At 40.0% G+C, this 17,431-nt stretch overlaps 1 protein-coding gene across 1 annotated transcript in view; it reads right to left on the bottom strand.

The window, feature by feature from the left end:
- Positions 1-17,431, bottom strand: part of PRTG (protogenin) — an 81,502-nt gene that overhangs the window by 11,117 nt on the left and 52,954 nt on the right. The window contains 4 exon segments of the mRNA XM_032750315.3: positions 1,964-2,134; positions 2,895-3,022; positions 4,646-4,832; positions 5,368-5,463. Of these exon segments, the coding sequence (XP_032606206.2) occupies positions 1,964-2,134; positions 2,895-3,022; positions 4,646-4,832; positions 5,368-5,463 (582 nt within the window).

Below are 17,431 nucleotides of genomic sequence, written 5' to 3'. Positions count from 1 at the left end.
TCACAAATCTTCTGCAGGACAAGTTTAGCATCAAGACAAAACAATGCTATTTATTGCATAGGTTTAACTGATCTAATCAGAATAAATGCATTAAAAAACCCAAACCCTGCTTCTCCCTAAAATTATCTTTGAAAGGACTGTCACAGGACTGATCATGGTATGTGCTCAATTTTATCTCTACATACTAATTTCCTTTCAAAGACTTTTTCATCTATACTTTAACTAAGACATAACAGATTGTCCTAATGTGTCAAGATGCCTGAATTCCACACCACGCCTCAAGCCCTAATATATCTGTCAAAATGCAAAATTTGTGGCTCTAACATTGATGGACACAGTAATACACCAAGATTTATAGCTCTCCATTTGCTCATTCCCTCCAACACTTCCAGTATGGGACCACATGAAAATGTTTACTGTTATTGCCATCCTGCCATCCGAAATCTCTGGTGAAATACTACCAGAGAGGCTGTTCAGTTTCACAGGCATGACTGAGCTGAACAATGTATCTGAAAGCAATTCAGCCACTTTGCTGCAAGCAGCAAATACAGTGTAGACAAGATGTAGTCTTCAAATATAAGCTCTGTGTGAATTTAAATCTGCTGGGGTTTTTATTGAGTAAAAAATAACAGTAAATTTGTCCTTTAATATAACAATATCACTGTTTCTTCCAACAATTTAGTTGGACAACTTTATTGAAATTACTATTTCATTGAACAATTTTAATAGTGAAAACCTGTTGGCTCAATCTTCCCCTGTAGTTAGATGTGATCGATATTTCACAGTAGTTGTTTTTCACAGATTTAGTTTAATAGTCATTTTTCTGTTACTTTTCACACTGCCCATTCTCTTTGAGGCCAGCCTGACAAATTGCATTGTGCTGCAGCAGACCAAGTGGCACTGCCACCTTTCACAGGGGCTGCTGGGCCTTTGCCCTCTCCTCAGAAGCAGCACAAAGAACAACAGCTCTGAACTAGAACAGCTCAGTCTCCATGATGGTGAAATGAATTATCCTCTGTGAGAGCTACTCATTAAGTTTTTAGAATTATCTCCACAGAAAATTTACAGCCTCACTCTCTGCTGACAGCTAAGTTTCCAGCCAGGTAACAAAGCAGAACAATGAAACAGTAACTCTTCCAGGGCAATCCTCTTAAATAGGCTGCTCAAGCACCTGACTTCACTCTGTAACACTGAGCTTTCCTCTCTGGTTTGAGACATTATCAGAACATTATCTATTCTGAACTACTTCTGTCTATTTTGACTATCAACAGAACAATAAATGCCTTTTACTTTTTTTTCTGGCTACACTAGAAATCTGTCCTTGATTCAGCTCCTCAAATCCCAGTATTATTCAGAAAAGTGCCTACAAAAATTTTTACTATCTCGACATTTAATCACAGAGATGTGACTGCAGTTCACATCAGCATACCCAAGGTACTGTGAGATTAGCTTGGGCTCAGCAGTAGAATAGAGCCAGAGAGTTAAATTGAATTTGCAGAGTGATTTACTGGGAGTAGGAGAAAGTTCATTAAGCAAACTGAGCTAACTGGATTGGCAGTGATCAAGAGAAACATAGAAACCCACACAGTCACATTTAAACATCTCAGAGACTGCAGACTTGAAAGAGTGCACTTACAAAATGAAAACCATCACAATCATGGTTACAATGAAACTAAGATGGATGTAATTGGATTTACAAGACATTCTGGTATACATGCACACACTGAGCTCTAAAGCAACACAGAGAGCCCCTTCTCCCCTCACCTTCTGAATATGAACTTGTTTTTTAATACATCTTCCCATGGCAATAATTCTAAACTCTTTGGAACTTTCATGTGAACATTTATATGAATTATTTCATAATTCATAGTAGAAGTGCAGTCCAAGGTTGCTGAAAGTAACAAAGCATCTTATAAGTAGCATCAGTGTTTGTCCAGTTCATAGGTTCATGATTTTAGTTTACCTTCTCTGTGCAACACTTGCCATTCCCCAGCAATCCAAGCCTTCCTGGATGCATAGAGGATAGTGTACCGTGTGACAACTGTTTCAGGACCATCAGGTGGCTTCCAGGAAACCAAAGCAGTATTATCCTCTATCAAAGTCACCTTCACTCCTACTGGAGGGCCAGATGGTGCTGTGAGAACAGTAACACAATGCTATTAGGCTAACCCAATTTACATGCAATTAAATTGCTCAGAAAGGAACTGATGTGCAGTCCTAATGGCTACTGCTACATCCCAGACACCACATTGAAACAAGCACATGCTGCTCCTCAGAGACACTCTCCTGTATCCTCTGAGCCAGTCAATAGCTTAGATTCTGTAAAAGCAAGTTTCCCTCATCTCCAGAAAGAAACAGTTACTGACAACCTCCCACTTCATTATCCATTTGTATGAACAAATACCTCCCAAAATTGCTTTGGTGAGAACATGGAGCTGCAGGTGTGGATTTTCGCCTACCAAGCTGACAGTAAATCAAACCAGCAGCTAAGGCAGTAGATGTGTAGAATTCTTACAGTTTCCAAAACTTCTGGGATTTAAAATATGTTTTCATAAATGCCTATTAATCAGCCACACCTCTTCAATATATGCATAGTCTAAGGTTTTTATTCAAGTTATTTCTAGTCAGTTGCTGCTAGTAGTGAAAGCATCACACTTTATACAAAAATCAATGCTGATTTAGGGTGGATTTTGAAAAAGAATTTTACAGTTCCAAAACAGGGATTTCCCTGCTAGCATTTTTCTCTCTCTCACCAAGATGAGCACTATCTGTGTCTCAGAGGAAAGGATTTCCCTCTCCTACACACAGCCTAAAATTAATAAGCACTTTTTCAGTCTATTTGGTTTACAAAATGTTCTTTTTAGGACCATAGGGTCTCTCCTCTGGTTCCTTACCTTCAGGGAGTGTAGTGTGGTAGACTACAGGACTCCAAGGACTGGAGAGCTGGTCCACATGCAGTCGAACTGCAAATTCATACATGGTTTTTGGCTCAAGACCTTGAACTAACATGTGAGTCTCTGACCTGGACAGATGAAGGAATAAAATGTATTAAACAGCAGCAGCTGACTTAAGGATCCCCAAATCAGATGTCTCAGTCACATGAGTAGATCCCCACTGTCAGTTCAACACAGGACAAACCAGTCCAAGTCCAGACATGTGGCACATCTGTGCTGCCTATCTGGAAATGCAATTGCACCAGCCCTGGAGCTCTCAGGAGGATGTTGTATCTGCTGTCAATTGATGTGAGCTCAAGTTTTTATAAATGTTGTTTGAACAGCTGATGCACAAAGAGTATTATTGGCTGGATCATCAGCAGGTATCCCAAACTCAGCTCTTTCCACACTTGTCCATAGGACACTGTGCTTCAAGCTGGAGTAACAAACTTCAACCAGCATCACAGCTGACAAGGCACGTGGATCTGCTTCCCAGTTCACACACAGAGGCTGTATGGGCAACATCCCTTCCACTTATGGCCTCCATACCCCATGTTTAGGGGATGAATATGAATGCTGTTTACTGATCTGGTAGCAATATTTAGTAATATATTAATTGCAGAATTGATTCTATTAATTATAAACTGCAGTTTACAATTTGATCACAAAGTCAATTGTAGACATTTCACTTTACTTTGATTCTGGGGCAGAGGGAAATCATTCGTATATGCCAGGGTTAATTCTGGATGATAATACCCCATCATCAAGATTAAATCTCAGTTTAAAATGGTCTTACTCTACAGATATTGCTTTATTAAATCTCATTTAGTATTTTCATCTTCTGTACTGCAGGGGCAGTAACCAGTCCTTGCAAAAGCCTCATCCTATCACAGAAAGCAGCACTCATTGCTATGCTCCACATTGCACACTAAGAACTTTACACGGTGATTATACTGTGCCTAATCATTAAGCTGGCAGCTATAGAGCAGATGTGTTCTTGGAAGAGAGAACCATGAATATAAGGATGGAAACTATTTATCCTTTAAGACATCATTTTTCTTATTTAGAGGCTTGAGTAAACTGAAGTTTACGCAAGTTGAGGGAGCTACACACATGGATTCCCTTGGCAGCCCCACAGCCCCCAGTATGGAGCGAAGTGTTCTGCTCCCACACCACCTGGGCAGAGGCTGAAGAGCAGCCCAAGGCAGGCTCCCTTCCCTGTTCAGCCATGCTGTGCTCCACACATTGCTTCTCTGCAGAGCAAGCAATCCTACTCAGCTTTCCCCTGGCAGGGGGCCACACACTCAGGAACATGGCATTCCCACAGTGAAATGCTCAACCCCTCAAAAATTCTCATTTTTGGTCTTAAAATCAGACCCTGGACTAAGCCCCATCTTTGCCCAGACAAGCTACTTATAAAATAGGTATGCTCTTTTATATAGTTGAAAAAGAGCTTAAAATTAAATTCAACCTAGACAGCTAAAAAGACACTAAACAATCAATGACCCAACACAAGGATCACCAGTAGAGAATGAAGTTGTTCTATGAATAGATCTTAAAAAACCCCTAGCAGCCAATGGGCAAAACACACAGTCCTCTGAGGGAAATAAAAGTTGTTGCTTGTAAAAGAATATTAAAAGAGAGCAGGAAGAGTAGAAAGTGAGTGGGAATGGTGTGGAGCTGGCAATCCAAGAGTCCCAGGAGCTGCTCACGTTTGCAGGTAGAGAACCAGGGAGGCGTTCTGCAGCCCCACGGGGTTGCAGCGCACGGTGTAGTTGATGAGCTGGGCGGAGGTGAAGGCAGGCTTGCCCCAGTGCAGGTAGATGGACGAGGAGGTGTTGGCTTTGGCATAGAGGTGGTGAGGGGGCGGCGGGGGCGGCACCATGCGGTCACGGACAGCTGGTTAAAACAAAATAGCAGCAGGAGTTAATAACTGCACTGGATACAGAGGCTGGTTACATTAAGAGCTCTGAGCCCACAGTTTGGATACAAATCTTCCCTAACCCAGCACTACCAGGTATTCAGACCCAGGAATCTGGTTAAAGCTATTGGAGATCCCTCCTAACCCAATACATGTCCCATATAATTTCTGCAATCCCACTCATTTATTCAAAAATGAAGTCAAAACTATCAGAGACAAGAAAAAGAGATAAATCTCTCATAAGATACAGACACATCATGTTAGATGATGCAGGTAGTTCAGCAAGGGAAGGAAATGTGCTTGGGCTGTCTTCTTTCTTCAGCTGTGCTTCATGAGCACAGGATTGTGTCTCAGCTGCAGGATGACTAAGGTAGTATTTGTCACTGATACGGTCTTTCTTGTTTCTGTTTTACACAGAATTACTTGATAATTTAAAAGTTAAAAACACAGAGCTGCTGGGACCCTGAAACACCTCAACTTTCAATAAATTCTTCATGCATCTACAACACTTACAGACACATCCTGGAGTGCTGACTGTTTGGTCAGCCTGATAACCTTCTTCCATACTGTTGTATGCCAGCAGCCTTACGTGATACTTTCTTCTAGGATCTGCAGAAAGAGGAAAGTAATAATTAAGCTCAAGAAAAAAAAAAAATATTTGGACTTGTACAGATAGACAAATTGATGCTCCTGAAAGTTTGTTTCAAAACTTGTTTGCTACAAGCAGTGGACTGATGGACAGGCTAGATGCCTGGAAGTCTCTTTTTCTCCAGCTTTTCAAACTACCCCAAGTCTTTGCTCAGAAACAGTCAGTTATATCCCAGTCTCACTTGCAATATCCTAAAGCAAGGGTTTGTTAACAGAATCAATGGGAGTACCACACCTTGTATCTATCTGTAACAAAGCCACACCTTCACAGCTACAGTGCTAGATTTAGTAGTATGATTCAGCATATTGTTTTCAGACCTTTAATAAAGATTTGTTAAAACAAAAGCAGGAGACCATAGAGACCAACATTTGTTTCTGGATACACAAGCTGCAAGGAAGCAGGGCAGTCAAAGCAATGACAAGACAGCACCCAGCAAAGAAATGGGAAATGTTTTGGTTCCAGGCTTCAAAGGAGAAAAACAGTGAAACAGGGATTGTTAACAATGCTTTGACTAGGAAGTTCTGCCTCCATATGTTTTCTTGAAAGCTGGTTCTGGCACTCCTAGAGAGTCACCATTCCAAGCTGGAAGGATCTCCTCATTCCCTTTTGTGATCACAAGTCCTGCCCACACCTTTGGGTTAGCCACATTTCAGTTTGCTGCTTCTCTGCTCTGTTGATGACATGCTGGCTTCAATCCAAGTGAAAAATTGCTGCAGAGAAATGAGTTAGGAAGGGGCCTGGAGCTCTCTAAGAGGTGATGGCATGGGGCACCCACAGGAGGCCAAGTACAGGGACCAGGGTGGCTGCTCTGCTTCCTGCAGCTACTCCCTTGCAACTGCATTTGCAACCAACCCCTTGCACACAACAATGATTTGCAGGTGGCAGCATTTGCTACCAATTTATATGAGCTAAACTTCACCCCAGTACTAATGCAGGTACTGGGATATTCTCCACTTCTAATGACATGAACCTATTTCTTTTAATTAAGATTTTCGGAAGGTTCAGGTGTTATATAACTGTGCAGACCTTGCTCATGTCTTTTTTCTTTGCTGTAAGACACCATAATATTGTCCCTTCTCAAAATAAGCTCTTCCCTTTCTTCTCTTAGCTGAGATTTGATGTGGCCCCTCATGAAACAAACAGGAGCACAAAGTCCTGACATTGCTGGACCAGGAACAGGACTGTTGTTTCCATCAGATCGTTGGCTCCCTCTGCAGTCACTGCACCAACAACACCATCTGAACAAAATGATTGGATGCTTCTGTAAAGGTGGCACAGTAATTTCCTAATAATGGCCTTTATGAAATCTTCTCATATTTATTTTGAAAGAGACACTCTTTTTGTGCTGTAGTTACCCTATCAGCTGTAAATGAGATATTACTATGTAGAGTTAACATCTCTATGTATTTTATGGTTTTTTTTGAAACGTCATTTTACCAAAATCCAAATACAGGTGCAAAAGCAAAAGGGCTCCTGTATTTGGATTATAATATTTGTAGTATTTTTTGATGTGTTTGACTTTAATGGTAGAATAGGCAAGAGGAGGGCATTCCCATTTTTTGAAGACTTTAACATCACTAGCAGGTAATGTCAATAATGAAATGTAGAAGGGAAAAAAAAAGAAAAAACCCATAGTTTTTAAACTAGAGTAAAATACTTATTTGCTTTGAAGGTTTTGTTCACTTTACAATGGCACTTTGACAACAGATAACATCAGCTGTTCCTAGGCAACAAATTACAAATCAGAAAAAAAGGAGATGAATACAAACACACTGAATAATCTTAAGCATGTGATAAAAGAAAATATGGAATTCTAATATTGAAAATTCAGAAAAATTATAAGATCTTATATGCAAAAAAATTCAATCTTTTTTAAAACTTGTAAAAATGCAAGGTGAATTTAAGAACAATTGGCCCAACCAAAAGGATAAATGATAAAAATCTTTCAAAAGTCCCAAGTGATTTGAACACACCGAAATCAAGGGTGCCTTGTTGAGGAATATTGCAGCATGCATCTCAGAAAAGCAGAAACACCTTCCCAGGCCTTTCAGCCCGTGGCAGGAACACACAGCAGCGCAACCGAAGGATTCACAAAGAAAGGGGGAATTTAAAACAAAAGTCATCAGGACATCTTTGAGGCCTCCCTAGGACCACGCTCCAGAGGCTGCTGTTCATCAGCGCCCTGTGCCAGCCCTGTTCACAGTGCCCTGTGCCGGCCCTGTGCCAGCCCTGCTCACAGTGCCCTGTGCCGGCCCTGTTCACAGTGCCCTGTGCCGGCCCTGTTCACAGTGCCCTGTGCCAGCCCTGCTCACAGTGCCCTGTGCCGGCCCTGTTCACAGTGCCCTGTGCCAGCCCTGTTCACAGTGCCCTGTGCCGGCCCCGCTCGCATTGCCCGGGCAGGGCTGAGCCCCGGGCCCAGCCGGCCGTGCTCGGGCCCCTCCTGTTCCCGCAGCACACAGCGGGACAGGCACGGCCATCCATCATCCTGCGAGCACCTTCCAAAACTCCCTGCCCTTTGAAAGTGCTCACCCAGAACTGATCATCTTCACTGTGAAATGAAGGATAGCTGAGCTCTAATGCCCTGCTGAGCTGAATGAGGAGCCTGTGAGGTCTGTTTATCCTCACCGCATTTTTTTTTAACTGAATTCCTCATTAACGGTTGATTGAGAAAAAAAGGAAGAATAATGGGATGTGGAAGAAAGGCAAAAAAATCCCACAAAAAAAAATTCAAATGTCTTTGAGAAAATCACATTTTTAAAATCTTACTTTAAGTATCCTTAACACTTTGCATGTAGAAGAAGCACAATGTTGAATGCTATTCTTCTTACTCCTGTATAACACAAGAATTTTCAAGCAGAATTATCTTTATAAAGAACAACCTTTTTATTGGTAAAGTCTCCCATCTAGTCTATACCATGTGAAAAACAGGGTTATTTCCATTTCATGATATCATGGTTTAATTGGTAGCAGGACCAGTTCAAGCCAAAAGAAATGTCAGAATTTTTAAGCTGTCACACATTAGGGCATCTATGGTTAAACCCATCTGCTGGTTTCTAGAACTGAAACAGCAACTGAGGAGGGAGGAGTACCTTATGTACTGGTCTAGGAAAGGTTAAATGCTACAGTCACCTAAAAAGGAGAATAGAAAAGAATTAAAGGCTGTGAACTGAGCAGCAATAGAAACTGATGTAAAACTTGCTTCACAGAGTACACACATAAGGTAAGGAAAGACCAGATCAAAACACCACCAAGATGAGATCCACCATGTGCCACACACAGTAACCAAAGCTCTGCCAAAGACCTGCCTCAGTTCCAACAGTTATTTGCTCACTATTTGTTTTATGAGGTGGTGGGAAATACTTTGTGTCTGAAGTAGCCTCTGTTTAGAATATTTTTTTACAATTTTACATTTCCTTTTCAGGCTGATGATATGATTTACTCCTGAGTGGCAATCCCAACACACACCTGGAACAAACACTTTCATCTCACAGTTCATCAGCTGGATCAAACACTCAAAGTCAGACACATCCATGAGAGAAAACAAACTTCAGGAGCTTTATCTTTAACCAGCACAGGTATCCTGAGTAGTTTACACATAAATCACATAAATCATTGATAAAAGACTGGGGATAGGATGGCCACCTGGGGACTGACAGTCTCAAATCCAGTGTGCACCATCCATGCACAGGAGGCTTGGAGGACACAGTTCTGCTCATAACAGACCCAAGAGTAACACATCTCTTCACAGAAAATCACTGCTCTTCAGCAACAAAGCAGGGGCAGTGATTTACTCAGCCCACTCAACATAAATTCAACTTGAGTAAAAAAAACACACATTAAAATTTCATCTCTGCATTTTTAAAACTTCTCTAAATAATTAGTAACACTGAATTGTTTCAATTAATTCTCTTGCAATTGCCAGCATTTGTGTAGAGGTTGAAAGCTTGTTCCCAGTCCTAAGGTGAACAGGAACAATTTTGTAGCCTATTTACCAACTGGCAGACTTTTTAAAGTTAATTTGTTTCTGTTAGACATCATTTGGAGGTTTTTGTGCTGTTGGTATTAGATTGTGTTAAAATTGTCACAGCACCTAGAGGCCTTTAATAGGCATTTTTATTGTTATTACTTAAATCAGCTGATGGAAAGGACAAAAAATCTACATTGTACAACTCAGGGGGTTGGCAGTGATACTGATAGTAACATACTAAAGCTAATTCATAAATTTTATTACAGAAGTGCCTCTGGAACACACAGAGATTGACTTAAAAGACGTCACAGAGTGGATGTGATAAGCTGGAGTAGCTTCCACAGTTCAAGGGATCTGCTGCACACACCTGTTTTGTGTAACCAAAACCAATCAGCATTAAGAACATATGAATAACACTTCCATCAGAGGCACAAATTTTGCTTCTGGTAACAATATTCCTATAAAATAAGAGTAGGAAAAAGTCTTCTTTTTATGCCTTATTTTGATTAACTTCAAATACCAAAACAGATACTGTCTCAAAAATCACTGCTTTGCAATTTATGTCAGATCAGCCTCATCTTCCTTTGGCAGTTTTTGTATGTGTGTCACTGCTCCCTGGTGATATTCCTCTGGAACCCCATATCCTGTCATTCCTCCCATAAAAATCTGCAGTGACTCCTCAGATCCAACCGTGGTAGGTCAGCAGAGAGACACATGGGGGAGCCTTGCCTTCATTTTGTGAGTCTATGAATGGGTCCTACACCTCACAGTAAAACTAGAGCAAAGTTAAGTATTGCAAGTATGAGGAAAAAAAAAAAAAAAGTTGAACTATAATTTAAAACATGGACTGTAACTTGGAAAAACTTAAAACATTGCAGTAGCTGAATTTCAGTAAGAATTTGATCATGATTTATTGTTTCTTACTCCACATCTGATATATAATCTTAGAGATAATATTTAGCTTGTCAGAAGGCAGACAGGAAGATCACAGCAGATACAGATTCTTCAAGAAAAATTCTACAGTGCATTCAGATGTTCCAGCCTGGGTTGGTGACAACTCATTTCATTTCCCAGCATGGAGGGAGAATCCCAGATGTTTATCTGTCTGAATGTGAGAAAGTGCAAAAATATCAAAGAATTGACACTTGACTTACTAGCAGTTCTGTTGTTCTACACTTCATTGGAACATCTACATGTTATTGCATCAGCTTGAAATCATTCAGCATTCTTTACTCCTGCCATCAGCCTTGCTTCTATAAATCTTCCATTTCTCTTTCAGGAAGGGGAAAGCTTGCAACTACAAAACAGCTGCCAGTCAGAAATAGTCATATTCAGATTTTCTTTTCCAATACTTAAGATATGTCCAAATCATGTCTATTTATTGGTTAAACACAGATTCAACATTCAGAGCCTAGTTTTCAAAGCCTGGGATAGTATAAACGGTCTAGTAAATATATACACAGTGGTAGGCAGAAGCAACTCAAAGTTCTCTGCTTTGAAGCCATTCCCAAGTGATAAAAGTGGCATGGGGAGGGGAAGGTTCATTCCATCTGGTAGAGTTATAGCTCACAGCAGCCAGGTGGTGTCCTCATGCACTTCCAATGGACACAGCTGGAAAAACGGGAGGCATCAAAGATTAAATGCCTGTATTTGCACTTAAACCACTAAAACCAGAAACATGCTTCTAATCACTTTGCAGCTGGTGAAGCACTTTATAATGCAACTACCTCATTCTTAAATTACCAAGATTGCACAGGTCAAACTTTTAGAAAAAGTTACTAAGAAAAATAAAGTCAATTCCACACTCACAGGAACAAAAATTCCATTTTCAATACTGTATTACATTATTAAAACTCTCTAAAGACTAAAGCAGCATGACACTAACCACACAGCCTAATCAAAATAAAAATCCTAATCAATGTATAGTTCCATCCTCCCTTCTCAAAAGAAAACTGAGAAATACAAATGTCCTGATTCCATATTAACACTCTCTTCAAATCAGTTTAGCACATTCAGATTTTGATAATTTGTTTTCATAGGATTCTTCTGTCCTAGGTAAATTCACAGCATTAAAGATAAGTATAAAACCTGTAACAGCAGGTTTTTATATATTGTATACATGAAGCACACTCTGGGTAACTGCTCATTCAGCTCAAGCTTATATTGAATACAAAATCAGGAATCCTAAACCAAAAGTGTTGAAAAGTGTTCACTGATATCAATACAGCCAAAATTTTAGCTTTCTGGCAAATGCTTCAGAGAAAGCATCTGTTTACAGGCTACTCAGCCAAGGTTACAAGAGAGTGTAATATTGCAGCCCCTAAAAGCCCTGTCATTGTTTCTTTCAGCTGCTGCATGTTTGTGAAGCTCTGAAGGCCTTGAAAGGAGCCAGAGCAGAGCCAACAGGTCAGGGCTAGATAAAATTAAGAAAGAATCCGAGGTCAGACCATGAAAGAACTTCTTTTTTTTTTCCACCCCTCCAGAACAGTGAGTCCACCTCCAGCAGCCTTTCATTCAGTCCTGATAAGAAGAGACAGCACCCCACAATCTGGATTTCAGACATTTTAAGTCTTCCTTGCAGGGAGAAAAAGATAGGGAAGATGAAAGAAAATTGACATTTTACTATCATTTACTGCTGAAACACACTTTCGTGCCTGTTTTGAACATCCGTGTTCTCAGAAATTTAAAAAGAAAATATTGATAGAAATTAAAATACTGGGGGGTCTTGTTTATAAAATAATTGGTATAGCACTAAATTTCTAGAGGGAAAAAAAAAGTTTGGTGTATTGATGTTTTAAGCCAAGTTCAGTGACTTAAAAACCTAGAAATAACTTCTTAAACTACAGCCAGTATAGCAATTCTAACAACTGGGGAAGGAGATAAGAAAATATTTCAACTTAATTCTAGTTTGCAAAAAACAATTATGTAATTGAAAAATTATGTCATACAAAATTTAAAAGAATACTTTTTTTCTTTCAGATAAAAGTATCAAACCCACAGTAGACTGAAAAAATAGTTGTTCTAAGGACAAAACTTCTGTGTCCAAATGTCCATTTTTAATTTAATCTTTTGTGCTGCTGGATTTTTTTTGTGTAACCTACAGGTCCATTGTTGGGTAGTGGTCTGGCTGGAGAGCTCATTGGTCTGGTTTGCCAGGGTGACTGTGCTGCCCCCAAGCCCATCCCTTCAACACAATAAACTCCAGATAATTATTCAAAGAAGAGGCCAGCAGCATGGGCTGCTCTGACACCGGGTCATGGCCTTTGACACCGAATCTGGGGCTAGCCAAAGTCTGCTCCAAGCAACAGAGGTCCAGGGGAATTATTAAGGGGGAAGGGTGGGAAAGGAAGAGCACTGAGAAATACTATCCTTAAAAATGTACTTTTGAAGCAAAGTAATGTAAATACAGCAGAAACTTATTAGGAAAATAAGCAAATACATTTCACATGTACCAGAGGACAAGGACAGAGAACTGCATCAAGCCAAACAGAAACATAAAGCTGGCAGGCAGGAGGATGATACAGACTCAGGTCTGTTCTTCTCTAAAGCAGGTATTCCCTCTCAGATTTTCAGTACTGGATTTTATTTCACTTTTCTAAAAAATGTCCTTTCACCTTATTTGTACGTGTCATTAAACAACTAAACAAAGTTAAGCAACCATGTTCTATTACAGTTTTTAAAAACTTGTTGAGGCTCTGGATATGAAATTTCTAAGCATTATTACTGCCTTTAAATAATAGTATATAATTTATTTTATTTTAAATGAGATGGAATTGCAATTGGTTGCACAACTGAATTGATCAAATTTTAAATAAAAACCTTTTAATATCACATTAAAATAGTTGGAGTAGCTACAAATTGCCAATATCTTATATGTCATGATTTTTTTTCAATTTAAAGGTAACTTTAAACATTTAGATGGAACAAAGACTGTCTGTAAGACTCATGTTTTCCTTTGCAAACCAAATAACTGAAGTAGAAACTAAGCAATTTGTTCTTTGTACAACATTGTAAAAGTTTATTTTGGTAGAAACTGGAACATATGACACATGTGAATTGATCCAGCTAAACAGTCTGGCTTTCCACGGCTTTGGATGGCTCTCGCTTATTTGTCTAAATCTGAAAAGGGTCTGTATCCCTTTTGTAGCTTTGTGCTATCCCTCGGAGGGCCCCAGGACAAACAACACCTCACACCCCCTTGCAGTAAAAACATCACCTCTCCTACTGCCCAGCATCAGCAACAGCAGCTTCCTACAAAACCTGCTGGGGGAGGGCTGGCAGGGCAGGATGAGCTCCCAGCACACAGCATTTTAGACTTTGGGGCCCACAGAAATAGGAACTATCTAAAGCGCTCTAATCTTTTTAAAATAAGTAAAGCAAATCTCAAGGATTTTAAGTTTTCTCTATTTCCTTATGGGTGTAGGATATTCCCACCACGCCTGTAAGGTCTGCCATCAGTCCCTGTGTTTCGCCTGCATTTCAGAGAATTGTTAAATTGCACAAGCAAAAAGTTCTCTTCCAATATTATTCTAACAATGCTCTCTAAACCAGCAGACATCCTTCTGTTAACTAGCCTGGCTCACCGTTTTCAAAGTGAGCCCTCAAAAGCTAACTTGAAAGCAATACCAGAGGCCTGGACAAACACCTAATTTTGATCTTTTGTGCTCTTCTTTTCTTCTAAGAGACCTTTTCTTTTGTTGCTGCCCAGTGGAAAGCACATAGCTCATTGGTCCTGCTTTGAAAGATGAGAGCACTGCCCCTCAGCCCACCCCTCCGAGCACAATCACTTTAATGGAATTATGTAGAGAGGCCATCTCTGCAAGAAGAAAGGGAGGGCGAGGGGGAGGGAGAGAGTGTCCAAGGAGCCAGCAGAGCTGTAATTACCCCGTTACTAACACACACATGTCCGCTGAGAATTCATGCCGCGATCCAAACAGGACGTGCCACCCCACACAACAGGTTCCCTTACCGCAGCCCTGAGCCCTGCACAAGTGACAGGACACTGCTGGTGAATCAAACATTACAACAGTGGCTCAGGAAAAGGGGAAAGAAACAACCCACATAGAAATGCTGCGAAAAAACAGCAGCATGATATAAAAGGTAAGATGCAAGAGGCTGGAAAGATGATCTCCCCAGTGGAGACCAACATTTCTGGGATGCAGAGAGGAAGAATGTTTACACAATTTGCCTGGCCTTCATGCTAAGACGAATGCTTCCAGAATATACACCTAAACACAATTCAATAAACACTTTACCAAATTTGGTTTAACATTTGTTTAGGTGCCAAGATCTATCATACATATGCACTGACTGCCTGACATCCAGCATCACCTTACAAACAACACATTTGCACACAATGACAAAGGCAATCTGTTCACAGCGCCCAAACTTTCCCCTGGAGCTATGATATAAATTTTCTTTCAGAACCAACATTTTCTGCTGGTCTGTCATGGACTCCCTGTGCCATTTTGACCCTTTTGTGCAGCAAAATGAAAACACTATCTATCATTACTTGCACCACAGTGACTTTGGAGGAGGTGCACGGTTTCATTGCAAAAACATCTGTGGTCTGGTGACTCAGATCTCAAGCCTTAAGATCTGTCCTGTTGCAAGCATGACTGCAAGATGCAAAAGTTTCAGGCAGGGCAACTCAAAATCAGTCTGGCTCTTTCCTCCTTCAGAGAGTTAACAAGGAACTGCACTAAAACACATTCAACTTGTTAGGTGTCAAACAAGTTTGTCATGACAAGAAAACAAACAAAATACATTCAAGGGGAAACCACCACTGTATTTTCCTTAAGGCAAATTTTGGCTGCATGGGCTCTACCCAGCTGCATCCACAATTAGGGCCCAGCCTCCAGCAGGATGTTCTGTTATTGCAGGTGTCACAGGGCTGCTCTGCTCACACAGGGCTCCCTCTCACTGCAGGGACACCAGGCAGCCAAGGGGCACTGCAGGACAGACAGACACCCACCTGCACTGTGTCCATGGGCCTGGGGACATGCACAGTTCTGTGGGCACTGAACTATTGTCATACAGACTGTCTGCAGATGTAAATAAAGCAGCCTCTAAAGGAAGCTCAAAATTTGGCACTCATTGGTTGAATACAGAAGGGGGGCAAACTAACCTAGACAGCTGGCAAATTTTATAGTGAAATTGCTAAACTGGCCCATTTAATGCTAATATTACAACCCTCATACTTAATTTACTGAAGTTAAATCCAGATGCATTAAAAAAAATCCCACAACTGCAAAAGGGGTGGCATTGAGCTTTCTCTATTACACTATTTTTAATATAAATTATTCATTGAAAATCCATCATATAATGCTAAATATTTTCCAATTACACATGTTAGTAAACAGGAAGCAGAGAAGACAGCTAACAGTACTTGCAAAGTGTTCACCTCAAATGCCTTAGCCTTAGCTCAGCACTTAATTTCACCTGAAGTGTAATGGCCCGAGGACACAGGGTTCTGTTTCTCAGCTGTGAAAAGCATTGCAGAATCTCTCCCATACATGAACATCTCTGTTACTTTTCTCTCCCTATCTTCTTAGAGGCCTCATTCCCTTCAGTGTCTCTGACTGGTTGCATATCTTTGACATTTAGGAAGGGTATTCATTTTAATTACATTTAGATTATGCTGAACCACCTCCCTAGTGGTTTGGCACAGCAGTGTTATTTTTACCCTTTACATTTTCAGACAGCACTTCCCAAACTTCTAAAACATGCCCTACAGAAAATTTCCAGTTGTAATGACAACAGAAATATCCAGGACCCTACAACATCTTTGTCTCTAATATTCACCACTGTTACATCCAGTGGCACACTGGCAGAAGCTATTCATAATGAGTTTTGAGATGCAGATTTGCACCAAAACATTTATTAAAAGAACACAGTAAGTGACAGCTTGCCACCAGGCAATGAAGCCTGATGTACTACATACTTACACTCATTTTTGAGTGCTTTCACTATGCTGAAAACACCCATCTAGAAGGCCAAATATCTGTCAAAATTATAGTAACTTTTCATCTCCACATTGATTCCTCCCAAAACAGTATTTCAATGACATCTTGTGTTCATCTCTTTCCAGGCCAAGACTCCACTCTTCTAAGATAATTTATCAGGATTATTCAGTCTGTATTAGTGCCAGCAGCTGTGCAAGTTAATGATGTTGTTGTCTTTAGTTAAATACATGTTAATGGTTTATTTGAAGACTATTTAATTAAGACCAAGTTTCTGAAACACCAACTCTTGAAAGCACCACAGACAAATATTGCAGGTGGTGTAAAAGAGGTCAACATGTGCAATCTGAATTTGAACCTAATATTCTTAGGAGCTCAAATCCTTTACTCAGTGAACTGTGGCCTGAGTACCCTTTTACAAATGCTTAATGTCCACACAAAGAAGTATCTAAACAAGAAGAGTAGCCTAAATTATTTCAGGCTTCCTCAAACTTTTGAAAATCTTTTGCTCTTCTGGCTGACAACACAGCTTCTACTATTTATTTTACACTTTGTGGTATTTCATAAAGACAAAAGTGTATCTTTCCCCCCATGGAAATGGTTTTTACAACATTATATGTTTTTAATATAAATAGTATTTACTACAGGTAAAAACTATTGTACTTTAAAGGATAACAATAACAACATAGGAAAGAAAGTTTCTCTGCAGAAACTGCAGCAGAATTTTAATTATTGTGTCCTTTTCTTTTAGAAAGTTTCTTATATCTGTAAACTATTTTCCAAAATTATATACATGGGAATTTGTTCTTGTTTAAATTTTTCCTTCAAAATGTTTAATTTTTCTTTTTAATATGCAAAATCAGTTTTCATAGGAAGCAATGCTACTGCTGTCCAGATATTTGACCACAGACAAGTTATAATGTAAATCCTCTGCCTTACCTACTGTATTATTTAATAGTTTTGTGAAGAACAAGAATTTAATATATGTCAAACATTGTA

This window comes from Taeniopygia guttata, chromosome 10 (genome assembly GCF_048771995.1).
Source record: "Taeniopygia guttata chromosome 10, bTaeGut7.mat, whole genome shotgun sequence".
Taxonomy (NCBI): Eukaryota; Metazoa; Chordata; class Aves; order Passeriformes; family Estrildidae; genus Taeniopygia; species Taeniopygia guttata.
Note: the sequence above shows the minus strand (reverse complement) of the source record. Positions and strands in the feature narration are given on the sequence as shown.